Source organism: Rhea pennata, chromosome 7 (genome assembly GCF_028389875.1).
Source record: "Rhea pennata isolate bPtePen1 chromosome 7, bPtePen1.pri, whole genome shotgun sequence".
NCBI classification, from domain to species: Eukaryota; Metazoa; Chordata; class Aves; order Rheiformes; family Rheidae; genus Rhea; species Rhea pennata.
The window spans coordinates 8,584,413-8,604,280 of NC_084669.1; the positions used below are offsets into that span (position 1 = coordinate 8,584,413).

Here is a 19,868-nt window from a genome sequence, read left to right on the forward strand (position 1 = left end):
ATATTTCTCATTCAGTGAGGAGGGCACATTAGGGCATATTTAGAAGCAGTTTTATGCAAGCACATATGTTTATGGATGTATATAATTGTTGCTCCCAAGCAACATGCCTGAATCTTCCTGTAAAGCCACACATGAATTATTGCTTTCCTTCAAGGTCCTGTATTGCTCATATACACCATCCAGTTCTCTCCTAACTTCTTTTTCACCTTCAGATTTTACATCTTTATATAATAGAAGGTAATAGAAAGGTACAAACAAGCAAAATACTTGGGTTTCAGAAGGTTATTTAATATTATCTTTACCTATTAATTGTACAAAATAGTAGCAAAATGAGTATAAAGTGTTGATAGATCACAACGACATTGTGCTTTGCATTCACTTCTACAGATACTGCCCATGGAAGTTTCTTACTAGTACAGAAAATTATGCTGTAAATATTTTGAGAGAAAGAAAATTAAATGTTCAGATTGTAGTACAATTTCTACCTGTAAATTATACTGGGCAAAGAGAAAAATAAAAGTATTTTTAACAATAATTTTGCTGTATTTCTGCAATTATTCTGCATTTGACCGCACACAAACACATCTACTATTCCTCAAAAAAAATCCATCAGTGCAACCATAAGTTTGAGGGACCATACTGTGATTCTACAAGTAGGTCAACTAAATATAGTAACTGTCCTAACTGAGACGTAAAAAGGCAGGTACTCTGCCCTAACCATGTTTGTTACATGAGTGTCTACCTCACTAACTGGTAGAGACACTAGTCCAGTTTTAACTGTGCCCTAGTGCATGTATATTGTACCAGATTTGGACCTGGTGCAACCCTATCTTCCTGAGATCAGCAAGTGAGTGGAGAGTGTAACTCAAATCACATTCTGCCCTTCATGATTAAGCCCTGAAGCTGCATAGGTGTACAGGAAAGTAGGCTTTGAAGGTTTTTTTATTCATGTTCAGTTAATGTTATTTCATTGACCCGTTTATTAGAAAATGGCAATATACAATCTTTTTCTTTAATATCATTTGAAAATATTCTTCATGCAATGATGCACGTTAATGCACCCATATACCCAGAGGAAAATGATCTCATTGGACCGCATTGCCAAAGTTGTGTCAGCTCCTCTTGGAATATTTAGTAGAGATATTAAAGAAAATCTTACACTTACTGTGTTTGTTCCAAAATATAAATGATATTTTTTAGTCACTGGATAGTGCCTTTTTTTTTTTTTTTTTAACACAAATAAAACAGTATTATAGCATGCTTAAAAGGGTACTTTTGATTTCTTTTGTTTCCTACAAAATTTAAAAAAATAAAAAAATGCCCATTATAAAATAAATTGTTATTGTCTACTTTTTCAAAAGCTCAGTGACTCTACTGCTAAATAACCATTAAGATGTTTGTACTACCGAATAATAACCTTATTTATTAACTCCAGCTGGTTCAATATTTGTACATCTTTTTTTAAAGGCCTGAACACTTGAGACAAGAAGCTCATATCAAGTGTCTCTTTAAATTTCCCAGATTCTTATTATAAGCTGGATAATAAAGATAAGAAAAAGTTCATGTTGACAAAGATACAGCATGAGGAATAGTACTTGAAAAGTCAAAATCCATTTTAAATAAAATTCCAGTAAGTTGAATATGTACCAAAGATGAAAAAAAAAAGAAAATTTTATTTCATACAAATCTGTTAAAAATTTTACTGCTTCATACTAATGAGCAATAATGTTTTATAGTCTTTGTTATAGGAAACTCTAATAGATTTGTAAAATATGCTATATTTGTAACTGGAAGCAATCACATATCACAAATACAGCTTATTTTTTTAAAGGATTTCCTCTTGTAGAGATGGCCCTGATACAAACTTACTGAACTGATCTTTCTAATTTCACTGCAGTCCAAACACCTCTGTAACTTCTGTTTTACCACACTATACAGTTCATAAAATCATTTGTTCTACAAAAGCAATTTTACAAGGAGAAAAAAATCTTTCGGAATCTTAAAATAAACATACTATTAGGCCCTAAATCTTTGTTGGGCTGCTCCATTCTTCAACCTCTAAGAATTTTATGATATTTTATGTAATAGGAAAAAGTTGAGCTTATTACTAAAGCTAACACCATATGCAGTGCTTCTACCTCTGCTTTGTTAAAGCCAGTAAGTGGAATCTGTCTCCTGCAATTTATACACACAGCCTCATCATGGCCTTTTTTAAAATTCTGTGTTCCTCACACTAGAAAAGTGATGTAGTCTTCCTGCAATTACTGTCACATCTTTCTAAATATTCACTCTGAAAAGAAACTGCCTCTCAAAATACGCAGCGGCAAAATTAACCCATCTAAAATATATGTCCCCGACTCTCCAACTGAGAGCACAGGAAACAAGAAGAAATTCTAGGTAGCATATTCCCCCAGTTCTAATGATGGCCACGTAATCAGAATGGGACTGGTATTTGCCATTCGTACCATAGCACAGACATTACAGCAGTGATCTAGGACGCATAGCAGGTAATGAGAGTGCTGAGGGGGCCCTACTCAATTCCCAAAGTGGCCATGGTTTACCTAAACAGTTACACACTCCATCCTTTTCCTTGAAATTGAGCAGCTGTGCAACTGGAAATTTAAGAGCAATGATGCCAAGAAAATCCAGCAGATAATGAACATTTTGCATTATATCTGAACATCATGGAAAGCTCAGTTCTGCCCACTTCCAGATGAGTGTGCAGATCATTAGAGCAATCAGATTCCCTCCGATCTTTTTTCCTTCCATCCACATGATTAATCCATTCTTCTTTGCTGTAAAAATCGGTGTGCATGCACACAAGACCTTGGGAATCCTTAGTATTTCGGTCTTTTCTGCAGTTGTGGGCAAAGTTTATCTAGTAACTTTGTGAAAGGTTGAGTCCATAAACTAAGCAGAAGTGCCTAGTGGGTCAGGTAGTCTTGGAAAATAAGCAGATTGGATGGTTCTTGGGCTTAGAAGTTCAATCATCTACTGTACACTGTAGGCAGATTAGACTCTAGACAATGAATACATACTCAATTCAGACTCAAATATAGTTCGATAAACTCCAGTAAAAACTGACTTAAACTATTAGATTATCTACCAATAAATGCACGTTGGAAAGTTATGTGAAAAAAATAAAAGGCACTGCACTTCTATCACATCAAAATCACAAGACAACTGTGAGTGACTGAACAGTAGCTCCTGTCCACTGTAGTTTCAATACATATCATTGTTTGCAAGAAGAACTGAACCTCAAGTACAGAGCTAGGAAATGGCATTCTGCTAAAGTCTCTGAGGTACAGATAAGAACTACAAGTTGCCAAATATCGAACATCAGATTACAGTAGCTAGTTTCATCTTGAAACACAGGAAATGGCTGGTGAGAGATTATAGATTCTGTATCTGTTCCTTTCCTCTCCTTGTTTTCTTTTAAGGAGAGAAATATCCTATTTTGAAAATGAAAATTAGCATTTGATCTATGAAAAAATGAAATAGCGATAAAATGCATACAAGCTGAAAGAGCAGCTTGTCACAGAATGGCCTGTGCAAATCAGGTGTACAGAAAAAGGCCTAATAAAGTAAATCAACAAGAATTTCAATCAGCATGCTCTTTAATTATCTTGATAGTGTAATTATTTCCATACTTTAGTGTGTTCAGTTTAAATAGTTCTGGATAAATGTCAGTGTCATGGTTTGCTGAATTCCAAGGCAAGATTCCCATAAACAAGCCTTGTTTAAAGATAATCCTAGACATACATACATACATATTTTGCTTCGCGTTCACTGAATTTTATAGCTACTTTTTAAAATAAGATGTTGACAAGATTGTATTTATTAATCTTAATGAACACAGGACATGTACAATGTCATTATTCATAACATTTACAGAAACAGCTAAACACTTCTTGAAAACAATCAGAATATGTATTTTGATACTTTCAATTTTCAGCTACGCATAATAGAACAATTTAACACTTTCTATTCACAATACAGCAATATTGCTGAAACACCTACGTTTAGATAGTCAGACAAAATTTCTGCTAATTGTTTCAATTGAGCATGAAATTTGTTGGCAATTCTGTTCAACATAAATCGTGTATTTCTACCCAAGCAACTTCTGCAATCATCTGATTATGCAGTACATGTGCAAAATAAATTTTGTGGAGAGCTACATTTCTATCAGAAAAACTTAACAAAATTAGGTTCTCTGAACTAATTGAGGATTTACAGATCCTATAGCTCATAAACTAATAAGCAGATGCTTTACCTTCTTGTTAGCATGAAATATTAGGAGATCAACTTATATAAATTTTTGGGAGGATTATAGGAATGCAGTCAGAGGATGTAGAGATGTGGTGAGGAAGGTTAAGCGCCAGCTGGAATTGAGTCTGGCAAGGGATGCTAAGCACAATAGGAAGGGCTTCTTCAAATACATCAGCAGCAAGAGGAGGACTAGGGAAAACGTGGGCCCACTACTGAATGGGGCGGGAGCCCTGGTGACAAGGGATACAGAGAAGGCAGAATTACTGAATGCCTTCTTTGCTTCAGTCTTCACTGCTAAGGGCAGCCCCCAGGAATCCTGCAGCCTGGACGTGAGGGAGAAAGTCTGGAGAAGGGAAGACTTTCCTTTGGTTGAGGAGGATAGGATTAGAGACCTTCTGGGCAGGCTAGACATGCACAAATCCATGGGCCCGGAGGGGATGCACCCATGGGTACTGAGGGAGCTGGTGGATGTTGTTGCCAGGCCGCTCTGCATCATCTTTGAAAGGTCCTGGAGAACTGCAGAGGTGCCTAAGGACTGGAAGAAAGCCAATGTCACTCCAGTCTTCAGGAAGGGCAAGAAGGAGGACCCAGGCAACTCCAGGCCAATCAGCCTCACCTCCATCCCCAGAAAGGGGATGGAACAGCTCCTTCTGGATGTCATCTCCAGGCATATGGAGGAAAAGGAGGTGATCAGGAGTAGCCAGCATGGATTCACCAAGGGGAAATCATACTTAACCAATCTGATCACCTTCTGGGATGGAATGACTGGCTGGGTAGATGAGGGGAGAGCAGTAGACGTTGTGTGCCTTGACTTCAGCAAGGCCTTTAACACTGTCTCCCATAACATCCTCCTAGGCAAGCTCAGGAAGTGTGAGTCAGATGAGCGCACAGTGAGGTGGATTGAGAATTGGCAAAAAGGCAGAGCTCAGAGGGTCATCATCAGAGATGTGGAGTCTAGTTGGAGGCCTGTGGCTAATGGCATCCCCCAGGGCTCAGTACTGAGTCCCATCCTGTTCCACTTCTTCATCAATGACCTGGATGAGGGGACAGAGTGCCTCCTCAGCAGTTCTGCTGAGGATACCAAGCTGGGAGGAGTGGCTGATACACCTGAGAGCTGCGCTGCCATTCAGGAAGACCTGGACAGGCTGGAGAGTTGGGTGGAGAGGAACCTCATGAGGTTCAATAAGGGCAAGTGCCGGGTCCTGCACCTAGGGAGAAATAGCCCTAGGCACCAGTACAAGCTGGAGGGCTGACCTTCTGGAGAGCAGCTCTGCAGAGAAGGACCTGGGAGTGCTGGTGGATGACAAGTTGACCATGAGCCAGCAATGTGCCCTTGCGGCCAAAAAGGCCAATGGTGTCCTGGGCTGCATCAGGAAGACTGTTGCCAGCAGGTCAAGGGAGATGATCCTGCCCCTCTACTCAGCCCTGGTGAGGCCTCCTCCAGTGAGTACTGTGTCCATTTCTGGGTTCCCCAGTAAAAGAGAGGCATGGAGCTACTGGAGAGAGCCCAGCGTAGGGCTACGAAGATGATCAGAGGGCTGGGGCATCTGCCCTATGAGGAACGGCTGTGAGAGCTGGGCCTCTTCAGCCTGGGGAAGAGAAGACTGAGGGGGGATCTCATCAATGTGTACAAGTACCTGAAGGGAGGGTGTCAAGGGGACGGGGACAAACTCTTTTCAGTTGTCCCCTGTGACAGGACAAGAGGCAATGGGCAGAAATTGAAGCACAGGAAGTTCTGCCTGAACGTGAGAGGGAATTTCTTCCCTGAGAGAGTGACGGAGCACTGGAACAGGTTGCCCTTAGAGGTTGTGGAGTCTCCTTCTCTGGAGATCTTCAAGGCCTGCCTCGATGCAACCCTGTCTACCATGCTCTATGTGACCCTGCTGAGCAGGGAGGTTGGACTGCATGATCTGCAGAGGTCCCTTGCAACCTTACTGGTTCTACGATTCTATGAAAAATCACCTATACATCATGTTGAGGGCATTCTTACAATGGGTAAACTGAATCAACAGAAACGAGTATTCAACAAGCGAACTATGGGATTAATTCTAAGTTTAGAAACTCATTACATACCAGAACTAATTTAGAATTTTTAAAATTTTAAGGATTCTGTCAAGACATTGGCAAATTTTGAATTGTTAGCACGCTTTTTAGCAAAATAACTGTGGTTCATGTTAAAACATGATGTGGCTTATTCTATGCAGCCTTTTTCAGACTATTATTAGATTTCCCATCTGTCAAAGGAGAAAACTATTAATTAGAATTTTTCAAATATTGTTAACTTGATTCTAGACAAGGAATCAAACTTTTATATACTTCATATTGACTAGAGATAGTACACAAAATACAACAACAAAAAAAAAAAAATCATAGCTGTGACCAGTATGCATGAGCAACTAGATTCAGTATTTGTTTTGAACCACAGCCTTAGAACTTTCACACATCTCTCAATATAAATTTAAAGAGAAGCAACAAATGTCTTATGCATATGCAAATATATTTGATTAGGTAGAGCTACACTGTTGCATATAACTACTGCACTAGGAAAAAAAATAGTGTGAAATCTGTAATTTTTAGTTTGTGACAAACAGCACATTCTGGAGGGAGGAGTTCTTGGAGGGACTAAACTATTCTGCTTTCAATTGTGCTTTTCTCTATGGAAAGAACTACAGAATGTGATTTTTTATATAAAATATAATACATATTGTGATATATATTATACATACACGCTATCACAAAAGAATGCTTAAGGAAAATCAATCATTTGCAAAGCAGAAAAGATTTGAATGCAGGATTTAAAATGAAGTGACTCAACAATTTAGGAGAAAGAAAGTTTTCCAGATACATTCCAATACATTGAGCAGTTAAGTTCGAAGTGTAGCTCAAGATAATGGAGTTCTTGAGACAGTAGAAAGTAAATTTAGTATAATGTTTGAGTAATATGAAAAAATAGAAAAGGTGATCCCATATAGATTCTTTTCTTGTATTAGCAGTATCATCTGACTACATTTCTCCCAGATCTAGTAAAATAGGATGTCTGGATTTTGAAAGGCTGTAAAAAAGGCAATGCACTAGTTAAAATAAGAAATAGTTATGCCATGAATAGAGACTTTAAGGGGAAAAGTGAGGTTGCTCCAGCATGGATTGGAGATCATGTTCAGTAAACCTACAATCATGGAGAAATTAGAAGGAGTAAGAGAACTGGGGGTCAGAGACGTCTTAATATTTTCTGATCCTGCAAGAAAGCTGAGGATGTGAATCAATTAAGATAACAGTAAAACTGAAGAGGAGGGTCAGGAATATTCTGTAATAGAAAACTAATAGTGTAACAAGATGTTCAAACAAGAAAAATTGAAAATTCTGAGACAGTATGCACAAAGAAAGGCTAGGAGTCAATCAGAATAAAAACAGAATTGAAGAGAGACAAGCCAATGCAGCTATGGGTATATGGTTCCTGAGAATTGTTTGTCCAACCTGTTCTAAAAGGCTTCTAATAAAAGATATTCCCTCACCTCCCCAGGCAATTGCTTCCAGTGATTCACTCTTATGATGAGAAGTTTTTTTCTGATATCTAGCCTAAACCTCCCCTGCTACAATTTAAGTCCATTACACCACCTGCTGCCTACATGCACACAAAGAAAAGATTATTGCCCTCCTGATGGCTACTACCCTTTTGCATGTTTGAAAGTTATTATATGACTCTTTTCAATAGTCTGCTACAATTTCTTTAAGTTTTCCGTGCATTTGAACTTTCTAAGTGCCTGATTGCTCACATTGTTCTCATCCAGATTCTCCTCATTTGGTTCTTGAGCTGCCCTGCCACAGACTGGACACAGTACTTAGCTAAGGCCGTTTCAAGGTCAAGCAGACTTTGATTTGCAGATTTGCAGATTTGCAGATTTGCAGATTTGCAGACTTATCTTATGGAGAATATACCTGCTCACAAATTCCAGGATAGACCTTTTCATTTTATACACAAACACCACAGTGATGTCTCACAGTCAGCTTCTGATCCACTGCAGTTCTCAGTTCGTTATTTCAGAACTGCTGTTTCATTTATTTACTGTATTTGTGCAATTAACTATTCCTGCCTTAGCTTGCATGTATGCTTATTGAATTGTATCTCATTACTTCAGACCATCTTTCCTACTTGCCAAGGTGACTTTATGCTCCAATTCTGTCCACCCCAGCATTCTTGCATATCCTTCTTGTTTACTATTTACAAACTCGATGACAATATTCACAATTCCCTCAGCCAGGTCATTAATCAAAACTAGACCTGGAACTGACTTCAGCAGAAGCCCTCCCCGCCCAAACCTCTCAGCACATACTTGCATTTGGACAGTGAAACAGACTGCTTCTCTCAGAGTATTGTTTCTCAACCAGTCTCAAACAGTAGTTTCATCTGGATCTGGTTTTACTAGTTTGTTTGCTTGAGCATATCATGTGTCAACTCATCTGTCAAAAGTCTGATGAACGTCAATGACTAAGATGCTCACTGCTTCTACGCTGTCCACAGGCCCTGATACCCTGACAGAAAAAGAACCCAGACTGGTTTGACACCATCTCTCAATTATGCGTTAGCGCTTCCCAGTCCCTTTGTTTCCTTTTAGATGTTTACAAATTGTTTGAATCATGGGGAGCAGAAACTAAGGTTACAGCCAGCTGTGAGAGGAGCAGACAGGGAGAATCCTGACTCTCATATAAGAGACATAAGTTTGTATAAACAAACTTTCTTAACACAGCTCTGCCAGCACAAGTGGGCTTCATCTGGAAGTAAACAGTAATTAGGTCACATTTTATGAAGCCCTTGTGCTGCCAGTGTATAATATCACATTAATCTAAAGAAGAATCAGTAGTTCAATTATCAGCTGGTTAATCCAAACATGGAAATAACAAAAACAAAGAATTAAAAAACTTTACTAGAAAAGAAAAGTATTCAGTAGGAAAATGGGAATCAAACTAAGGGGTGAGAGTTCTGGAAATATCTACAGGTCTTCACGTATACATCCAAAGACTTCTTAGGCATAAGTAACAAACAGAATCTGTGCAATCTTGATTTCTGAATGACATTGAAAAGAACTGACATGATAGGAATATCTAAACTATGTTTCTGCTCTTCCGAGTCAGGCTGGGGCTTTTGCAATCCCTGGAATCATTCAGGACAACCTGCAATTTGTTCTATACTATCATGGCTGTACTAGCCCACAAGATGCACCATACATCTGACACTACACTTTCCTCAGCAGTTACCATGATATAGATAGAAACAGATAGATTAGCCAGCAAAACTATCCTTCCCCTACCCAGGAAAATGTTGAGTTGTCCCACAAGACACTTTGCACCACTGTAACAATAAAGAACAATCAGGTATATTAGTATTTTATACAAAAATATTGTTAAAAGGTTTTTTTTTTGTTAAAAGGTCCAGAGCTCAGCTGGCCCAACAAGCTTGTGTGAACAACATCTGCAACATTAAAAGCTTTATCACATGACTTCTTAGGTAAGCAAGAAGTGCTGGTACAACGGTCTTTGATAGCTCCTGATGCCAAATAATTATTGCTTTTATCATCATTGAAAACAGGATGGCTGTTCTAGGAACAACTTCATCATTAACTTCAATAAAGCATTACCCTCTCATAATGGGAGTGAATTTAGCTGCTGAGATCAAGATTAAATTTAGGAACTGAGAATATCATGGGACAATCTGATGACCTGTAACAAAGAGTTGGAAAGAGCCTCTTTTTTGATATTAGACATTATATCATCAAAATAAAGCAAGTTTAATGGTGATAAAGCATACGATCGGTTTCATTGGTACAAAATAATGAAGTATAATTACATTGCAATTTCAAAATTTACTCATTAAATTATTCAAATTAAACATGAAAATGAACCCAACTTAACTAGATTTATTCGTAAAGCAACTTAAAGAGTCCTGACACTTTACTGGCAGAAGAAACCAGCAAGAGAACTTATTAGTACGAACTTCAATCACCTAAACCCCACAAACCTCTGATACAGCATTTTACTGTGTTTGTAGCCATTTTTGGCATGAGGATTGTTACTAGTGTTGGACAATCACTTCCAATTTTGCTCCAATAGATGGGAAATAATGGTTGATCTTTGTTTCATTCTTACTAGAAGTATCTGAAATTCATAACTTTTTTAATGTACCATAAATATTACCTACTGTTTGCTAGACAAAAAAGGCTAGATTTTATTTTAAATTCAAAATTCTGGAGACCATCTTACTTTGTCAGAAATATAGAATAATCTAATATCTGCAGCAAGTCTGCAGGAAATAATTGATGGAAAAATGATTGGAAAGATTACTGCATTTTTGCTGCAGAAAAAATATTAAAGAACATTGATTTGCATATCTAAGTATATCAAAGTTATACTGTACAGATATCAAAAGTATGATCATCATAACAGCAAATCTGCACTTGGTTCTTATGCAGGCAATAGTGCATCTGTCTTTATTTCAGATGTAGCAGAGTAGATGCTGCTGTTCAGGGACTTAACATGACCATATATTAGAGTTTATAGTACTGCTCGCCATATTTCACAGGAACAATCCGTCTCTGTTCCAAAAAAATTAATAGACTATGAATCGTCAGACAAGTACCTAGAAGTCAGGGCAAACAGGATGGAACAAACATTTTTATTTCTTTTCAGTTAACATGCAGATTAACTAAAATGACTGTAGGCAGCATAGTTGAAATGAATCTTCAAAAGGGATTTATATTTGGGGGAAAAATGCCTTATAGGAGACTCAGAATATGAAGATAACCTAAATGATTTAGCTTTTGGAATATGCTGAGCAGCAAAAAGCAGCCAGGTCTGGAAAAGGCTTAGATGTCTAGATAAAAGAAATCAAAGGAATAAGAAATGTTTTAACTCTTAGGGCACTGAGCAGCAAGAAGTGTTGTACCTATTTATCAATGGTGCCATTTTCATTTTTCATGATTCTAGTACTGACAAAATTATGACACTCTCACAAAATATCACAATATTATTAAACTCTCTGAACAAACAGTTTCTGATATTTTCTTTCCCTGCTCATTAGCAGACTGCAATCCCACCTATGTGAAGCTGCTAGGGATGGGATGTTAGGGTTTCTCTTCTACAGCTACATAGAAAGGCAGCCTGAAGAAGTAAAGTTAGACGAATTATATGGTTTAAATTGGGAAGAGCAAAGACTATTGCCAATTCCTTAGCATGTACTCAGACAGTAGGAAACAGGAGGAATATTATGCGATATTTGAAGGTCTTAATACCAGGATACTGTCATTTTGTTGCCAAAATATTAAGGAATATTATCAGACTTACTGATAAAGGCTCAAAAATAGGAAGAGAGCCCAAAATAAAAGAGATGCAGCATTTCTCTGTAACTTTTTCAAGGATTTATCTTGACCTATTGCAAATTGTAGCTAACTTAAAACAGATACAAATATTAATGATTCTCTAACTATCTAAACTAGTCAATCATTTTAAGCACAGTATCCAGATTCTTTCTTTTTTAAAAATGCTTTCCAAAAACTGGACAAAAGTGCCTAAAACCTTACCGTAAAATAGTTGTTCTGGATATTTAAAATCAAATTCAAATAATAAAACAAGAACAAAAAAAAGGCATACTAGAATTATCATATATATAGTCATATGAATGTTGACATGTATCAGACCATCATAGAACACTAGCTGTACAAAATCATGATCCAGTAAGCCAGATGACATTACTGAACAGAATTCTTACTATATAGTTGAAGGGAGACTTGCAAAAATGTATGCAAAATATTGAAGGCAGTAGGTTGTACTCAAAGGACCCACGGATCAATACAATGTCACTGGAAATGTTGTAGCTATTACAACATCAATAGAAGTATATCAGCAATGTCATTGACATATCTGGTCCAAAGCGTCAGTGAATAACACATAATATCAATGACAGTATGAGGTAAGGGGATGCAATGCATCACCATTAGAATTGGAAACCATAGTATGTCAGTGCAAGGCCTCTGCAATGCAACTGGAATATTTTGAAGAAAGTTATTGCATATTATTAATTTTTACTGAAAAATCTCTAACTTTAAATGAACACAATGGACACCAACTATCACAGGATAATATTTTACATATTGACAATATTTTGTGACTCTAACTTAATCCAACAAAAAAATGTTATAGCTACCTATCTAGTTTCATGCTATCCTTGTGTTTAAGAATTACATCCTGACAATGCATGTATAATCCAAAACCTCTTCAGGCCAAAAGACTGTCGAGAATGAAAAGCAGAATGGTAGCTATGACTTTTATTGCCCTTCTTTTGAAAACTCAAGATAGACCTGAAGCAGTTTAATACAGCACTCTCTTACAGAGTATATACATTGAAGGCCAATCGATATCCTGCATCACATTCATCTAATCTTTAGCACAATGCTTTGTTTTGATATAGATCAGTGTATTATAATGCTGAGCAAACTCTGAATGCTCTCCATTCTGTGTATATCTGTATGTTAATTAGGAAAAACATCAGCGATATAGAACACTAAACAATTACTAGAAAATACTTAATTTAGGAGGAAAAAGCTAATAAAATTGTAAAATAAAATTAAAATATTTTCGCACCTACCTCTTTTAGTTGTTAAATAAAAGATACCAGAGAATAAAATGTGGTTACTAGCTTGTGATGTTTACTTCTAAAGTTTAAGTAAATAATTGGTATGTACAAAATTATTTGGACTCTTCAACTCCTACCCACTGCCTCCCCATGAAAAGACAACAAAGAAAATGTTCTCAGATAGAAGTATAGAAACAATGAAATCACATTCAAAAAAGCTATCTTTTAACCTCAGTATATTGTGTCCTCAGTCTAGGGAGCTGGTTCTCTGATCCAAGATAAAAGCAGACAGAAATATGATAAACGGAGGGAATCAGTGTTCTAGCATTTGGTCAGAAAATAACAAAGCTTCTACAAAGAGATACGACATTTTTATGCACTATCTATTACACTATTACAGTATTTAAATTATGTCCACAAGAACAATTGTGATTGCTTCCAATACAGTAACAGGACAGAGCGCCTCATTTGATATGTACTCAAGAGTTGATTCTTTTTCTTTCTGCTATGAATCTATTTTTCACATTACGCACTCCTCCATGAACCTCAGAGATTTGATAGAGTGTATTTAATCTTCCATTGAAAGAGGTTATTGCAAAAAAGTAAGAGAAGCTTTGAATTTAAGAGGAATTGGCAGCAATGAAAAGAAAAGTACAATCTGGAAAGATTTCAGAGCTATCACACCTCATTCCCAGGTCCCACTATAAATAAGATAAAGTAGTAACTGTAAACACAATATTGTAAATAAAAGTAAAGGAATAGAGGATTACGTTCTATCAAAAGCCCAACCTAGATTAGATATCCATTATTATCCATATATTGAACTTCTCCCTTTGTTTGCAGGTGAAACTTCCAGAATGCATTTCATGCCTTATTACAATAGTACATTGTCTTGCATATTATTATTTCTTTTTCATTGTACTGCAATTACAATAAAAGAATGCAATAATGTAGCCATTATCCACAAACGACAATAGGCAGAGGTATACTCTATATTGTTTAAACCTGTACATATAAGACAGAACATTGAAATTCAACTCACAATTGCTTTATTTATTTATTTGGTTGGTTGGTGTAATGCCTGTTAATTAAGATAGATGTTAACTAGGGGGCACTATGCACTCGAAGGACTGAGCATGAGGTTTGCTTCCCCCTTAATGCATATATCTTAAATTTCTTCAGCTCTTATCCATCTAGAAAGCACTGCCAGGTGAGCTGACTGTCACTCTAGCTGAAGCTAATAGATTCTCCAGTGGCTTTTGTTACAGCTCATGTCATACTGTTAAAACTGCGCACCTTGAAAACGGCATAACATATGTAAGCTGAGACTTGTCAGCTCCAGGTAATCAGACACTGCTTAGTTTCAGAAGCAGATGCAGATGAGAATAGCAATATAAATATGCAAATCACAATGGTCCCTTGTCAGCACCACTGTTCCTACCTCTAATGGCCCTCGTAGAAAGTCTGTTTGCTCAGCTCCTACTTCCAGTGCTACATCGACAGAAGCAAAGGGGCGGCTGGCCATCTGCTGTCGCTCTCGCATAAGTTGCTGATGGGGAAAAAATGATTTTTTAACAAAATATTAAAAAATGCATAGATATTAGGCTATCCTACCACACCTCCCATTAAAACATAAAAATGCAAATAGCATGCAATATTATTTATTATTTTAATATTAATTTTATTTATAAATTTATTTATAATATTAAAATCATAAATTATCACATCCACATTTACTTGACGACTGAACCAGGAGGGCTTGTGTTGTCTACAAATGATCTTTCAGCTTGAACTCAGACAAAATCTCCAAATGAAAGCTCCTCTAACTGTGCACTGAAAATAACCTAGGCATTTGTGTAAGCTGGAAGCAGATATGGGAAACAGTTGGTAAAAATAGTTGAAGTCTAATTCTATTGATAAAACATGCATTAAAACACCTGCCAAGAACAAGAACTTGGCCTTCAAATGTCCATACTTCTGTACTAAGCCAGATGGAGTTAATAGTGTCAGGACTCAAAATTTTATTCACTATCTTTTCTGCAGTTACTTAAATATGAAGAATAATGTGTTAGCAGTGGAAAGCCTGCATCAGTGTATTTAAATATGCACAGTTATACTCACAGAGCTTGTATAATCTGTTCCAATCACACCAATGTGCACAGAAGTCCCAAGCAAAACCACAAAGCTAACTCATACTTCTTCCTCAATCTGTAATTATCATGCTTATTAAAGCATGATGAATAAAAATGATGACCAGCACTAGATATTACAGATCTTACTTCGCTGGTTCAGTGCAACTAATAAAAGTATTATTAAATATTTAAAGTGAATGAGTCATGCAATTAAAGTCGTGTGCTCCTTCAACTGAACAGGATGTCACAGCATCTTGAAAAGACACAACGCTTGCAAAAATATTTTATTAGAAAAGATCCAAATTTCATTTTCTTAGGGTTTTACTCCCTATTATTTCTTTGGAAAGCTTAAGACCAAAGAATTTCAATGATGAATTTCAATGATGCTAGCACGGTGATGTACTGAAACCCTTTCAAATAATAGAAAGTATACAAGCAAATATTTGCTTGCAGCTTATTTTTAAACACTCTTGATTTAAAATCTGTAACACAGCAAGCTTATTTTCTAAAATTCTCATGCATTCTTTCCTGATTTGCATGTTGAGATTGTCTTTAGAAATCTAAAATAGCACTAGTAACCCTAAAATTAAGAGAGTACTGTAGTCAGTGAACTCCCTCCCAGTATATTCCTATGTACTCTTTTTTATAAACATTCAGTGTCAGTAAGCACCTGCACAAATGGGATCTCACTTTATCATAGCCAATGAATAATTGATAGGTCCATGAGTTAAACCACTTGCTCTATATTCAGAATAAATAAAAGCCTAATTTGAATATCTAGATAGTTAAAAACTAAAGTTTTAACCCTTCATTTGAAAAAGAAACCTGGCAGTTTGTGTACACTGATGCATAACATAATATATTCATAGATTTTACAGCCAGAAATAACTGTTACGATCCACCAATCTTACCAAAAACGTAACAGAGATCACAAAAATTTAAAGCACAAAACTACTGAGTCACTGGACACTAAAATTAATGCATTTAGCTCTTTTTCTTCCCAAAATAACAAAAACTAAAGAAAACAGTGTTATTAGAGTAGTCATGCTATATGGAACTCAATACAGTATTGTAAGTCTACAGACCTATTGGTAAATGCTTACTTTTTAATGGGAAAAGAAACATTTTTTTAAAAAAACCACAGAATTGCTTGGCGAAAACAGTTGAATGAGCAGAATAACCTACGTTCCAAATGTACAAATGACTATTTAAAAGATTTACTTAATACAGATTATACAAGAATGTGTATTTTACATGGCCTGTGCTTTTCAATACTAGCAGTTTTCTTCACCTCTGCTCCTGGCCATCTGTTCAGTAAAACTTTTTCATTCACAAGGTAGTCTCTGTAATTCGGATACTCTATCATTTGAGAAAAGTTCTAGAAGGATTCTTAATTAGCTCTTTAAACAGGAATGAAAATTTTTAAATGTTCAGCTACACAGGAAGTGCTGCTGAATTTAGCAGTTAAGCACTAGCACATCAAAGAAAAGTGCTCTATTCAAAATACTGCTTCTTTCTGTTCAACATTTTAAAGTTCTCTGTAAGGTGCAGAACAGGAGAAAGAGAGTAAGATATGATGATGCTTAAATTCAGTTTTCTGCATGGAGAAAGTCACTAACTCCCATTATTTGCAACTGTTCATGTATCAAGTCTGGGACAAAAGCCAACCTCAAATTATAGAAAAACTTGTGAGTTAGATATCACATCTCCAGTGGCATTCAGGTCTTACACACTGTGCTCCAATCACATGCTCTTTCCATGTAGCCCATACAGGTAAGTGGAAATTCCTGTAATTCAGCTAATAGGCCAAGGAAATAGGAAAACTCTCCAAGAATTCATTCAAGCATAGGTATTATAAGAGTGAAGAACCTCTTTCTTACCTTCTTATCAGCAGCCAAAAGATAAAAAAAACCCACACAGTTCTCATCACAGCTCAGGTAGAATAAACACTAGGTATTGGAACTGCACTGCTTTTACTTATATTCTCAAATTCCAGAAGGTCAACTGCACTTAAAAAAACAACCAAAATAAATTCCTGCTTCTTCAGTAATTAGGAATATTTTCTTGGAAATAAAAAACAGATGGACATTACTACCATATAATATTTGACACCTTACATTTACAATATTCATTATTAAGATCATGTCTAAATCTTCACTTCAAATCCTGACTTCCTCACAGAACTGAGAAATTCATGAGTATTTTATCTGACTGATCAGATAACTCATTTAAAGCTTTACTGTAATTTTAAATCTCATTTAGTCCCTAAGTATTGACAAGATTCACTTTTTAGACATCTCAACTATTTTGTTGAAACTATGCAACAATTTTAAATTATATCTTATTATAGAAGGTTTTTTTCTTAGCTATAATTGTATTTGTCACAAGTGAAGAACTGTAGGATGTTAGGATAGTATAAATTAGTCTACCAGTTTCTTATTCAAACCTATATAAATGAGAACACTTCTTATAAAAAACATTGTCCTTGTATAATTAATCTCTTCTTGTCGAAATATACATTCCACTTGAATGTCCATGGATATGCAGACATCTTGGTCCACAGATTATATTAATTTTGAATTTTAATCAAATTGCCAGTATGTACCTTTCCAATAGAACCTCCTTCCCTACCTATAAACATATCACAAGAATTATTCTCTTCTTATCAATACATTTTGTTTGAAGTTAAGATGTTCCACAGAAACTCCTATTATTTTCTGTGAGAAACTGTTGAAAAGTTCTTAAGCAGAAATGTTTCATTTGGATTTTTTATTTTGGTCAAAAATACTTAGACTTAGACTCAAAATATTCAAATATTGATCTCAGGTATAATTACTTCATGTAAAAATCATAATTGCTTTAACATTGCCAAATACAACACTTCAGTAGGCCCAGACCGATATGTTTCAAACCTTTTTTGCACCAGGAAGTGTTAAAACTTTGTTTTTTCTCTTTACTATTTACAATAACACTTAAAAAAAAAAAAAAAAAAAAGAAAGAAAAAAGAAAAAAGAAAAAAAAAACTTGGTCTCTCCTGTGGAATGTGATACTGTTCTTCTAAACAGCATTGCTTTTTCTGTGATCTTTTCTTCGGCTTTTGTATAATTTTCTTAGGACGCCTTGATTTTAAAAACTCTAAAGCACATGAGATTTTAGGAACTATGACAGGATCTTTCTGCTGCTGGTTGGCATCTATATTTTAGCCCACTGGTAGCAAGGTGTTTGTTAAAGACTGTGCCACAAACCCTAAAAAAAGTTAGGGTTAGGATGTGTGGATGCCAAAGTTCATGGGCCAGACTGACAGCTAGGAGAGGGACAAGCAGGGGCAAGCACTTCTAAAGTGCTAAGAAGCCTTTCGACAGCCAGATCAAGAAAGTTTTCCTTTCGGCTGTTTAAAAGCAGGCAGTCTCAATACGTTGCTTCAGATGTAAGGAAAGATATGGCAATTGGAAGGATGACTATTTGGGGCATATTTTAACAACAGCAGACTTCTGCCTAGGCTTTCTTCTTTCATGCTGTGGAATTTTTTTTTCTCAAGCAAGATTACTGCTAATACAAGATCAGGTCACCTGTGGCTTTGTCACTTTCAAGAATGGTAATTCTACAGCCTCTCTTGGCAACGTGTTCCCATGTTGCACTACCCTCCTAGTGACACAGTTTTCCAAACGTCTGATCAGAACCTCCTAGTCTGCTTATTCATCACTAATCTCTAACTCTTCTACTATTACAACCAGGTCTCTTCATCTCTTGTTTCTGTGCTGTGAACTGCTGTTATGAATGACAGTAAAAGGCAATGACTAAAGCATTAACAATGCCATGAGCTAAATCTGAGTTTTCAAAAAAAAAAGTCTTACAATAAGAAAAACATCAAAATATGAAGGAAAGGTGCATTGACTACCTTCTGATACAAAGGCATTTGACAAACTTGGAAGGTAAAAATAAATATAAATAAATTGGACAGTCCTGCAAAAAAAAGCCCAGTTTGTGTAAGTGGTACTATTCAGTTATTCACCACACATTCTTGAGGTTTCTTATTGCCATATCTAATCAGCAACAGTAACCTAAATAGATTTAAATGACCACATACATCTGACTTGGAGATCTAAGGCCTTTTAGTTAGAAATACAGCTCAATTCTCTTCAAAAATCTTAAACTGTCATTCTCAAACTGAATTATACATAGTGATAATTCAGTGTAGCTCTGATCATTTGCTTTGATTTGTACAAGACAAAGATTACCTTCTCTATAAGTTTTCTCATTGTAACTATTGGTATTAGAAATCTCTTCAAATTAAATTAGCTATTTATATAGCTGGAAAGGAGAGGAATTTCTTATTTACTCATTGAACAGCTTACTGGACTTGGCTAATTTCCAAATCAGCTAATAATACTGGGAAAGTATAAAGTCTGTCATTCTGTTTTTGCAGGAAATATGTTGACTTTAAGAAGCTGGATGAAAGCTGGCTTAGGAAACCAAGCAGCAGGAATAACCATGCCTAGGACAGTAGTCTGACAGTCCAGCTTCATTTGTCCTTCCTCATAAACTTTCTCAGTAACCCTGGTCACTTACCTTTTCTGTGACTCACTTCCCACTCTGTTAAATGGGAAGTACACTGCCATAAGGTAGCCCTCAAGCAGGCACTTAGGTATGATAGCAATGGAGATGGTATGACATGCTATTTGCACAATGTAGCAGGCTACATGGAAAGTTCCTGAGATATCAGAGCCTATTCCACACCACATTCTTTAAAAATTACCTGAAGAAAAGTATTATCTCAGAGGTGTGTAAAGGTCTGTCATGGAAAAAAATGAGAGGAGTTATACTTCTGGTCCTAACTTTACACT

General features: G+C 36.3%; 1 protein-coding gene across 8 annotated transcripts in view; it reads right to left on the reverse strand.

The window, feature by feature from the left end:
- Window positions 1-19,868, reverse strand: part of ATRNL1 (attractin like 1) — a 510,466-nt gene that overhangs the window by 122,161 nt on the left and 368,437 nt on the right. For 5 of the 8 annotated variants that reach the window (XM_062580017.1, XM_062580020.1, XM_062580022.1 and 2 more), the window contains one exon: window positions 14,334-14,441. The exons of 2 other annotated variants lie outside the window; for them this stretch is intronic. In XM_062580017.1, the coding sequence (XP_062436001.1) occupies window positions 14,334-14,441 (108 nt within the window). Of the gene's footprint in view, window positions 1-14,333; window positions 14,442-16,955; window positions 17,029-19,868 lie in introns of those variants that run through there. One more of the 8 variants, XM_062580021.1, reaches the window with a different exon arrangement.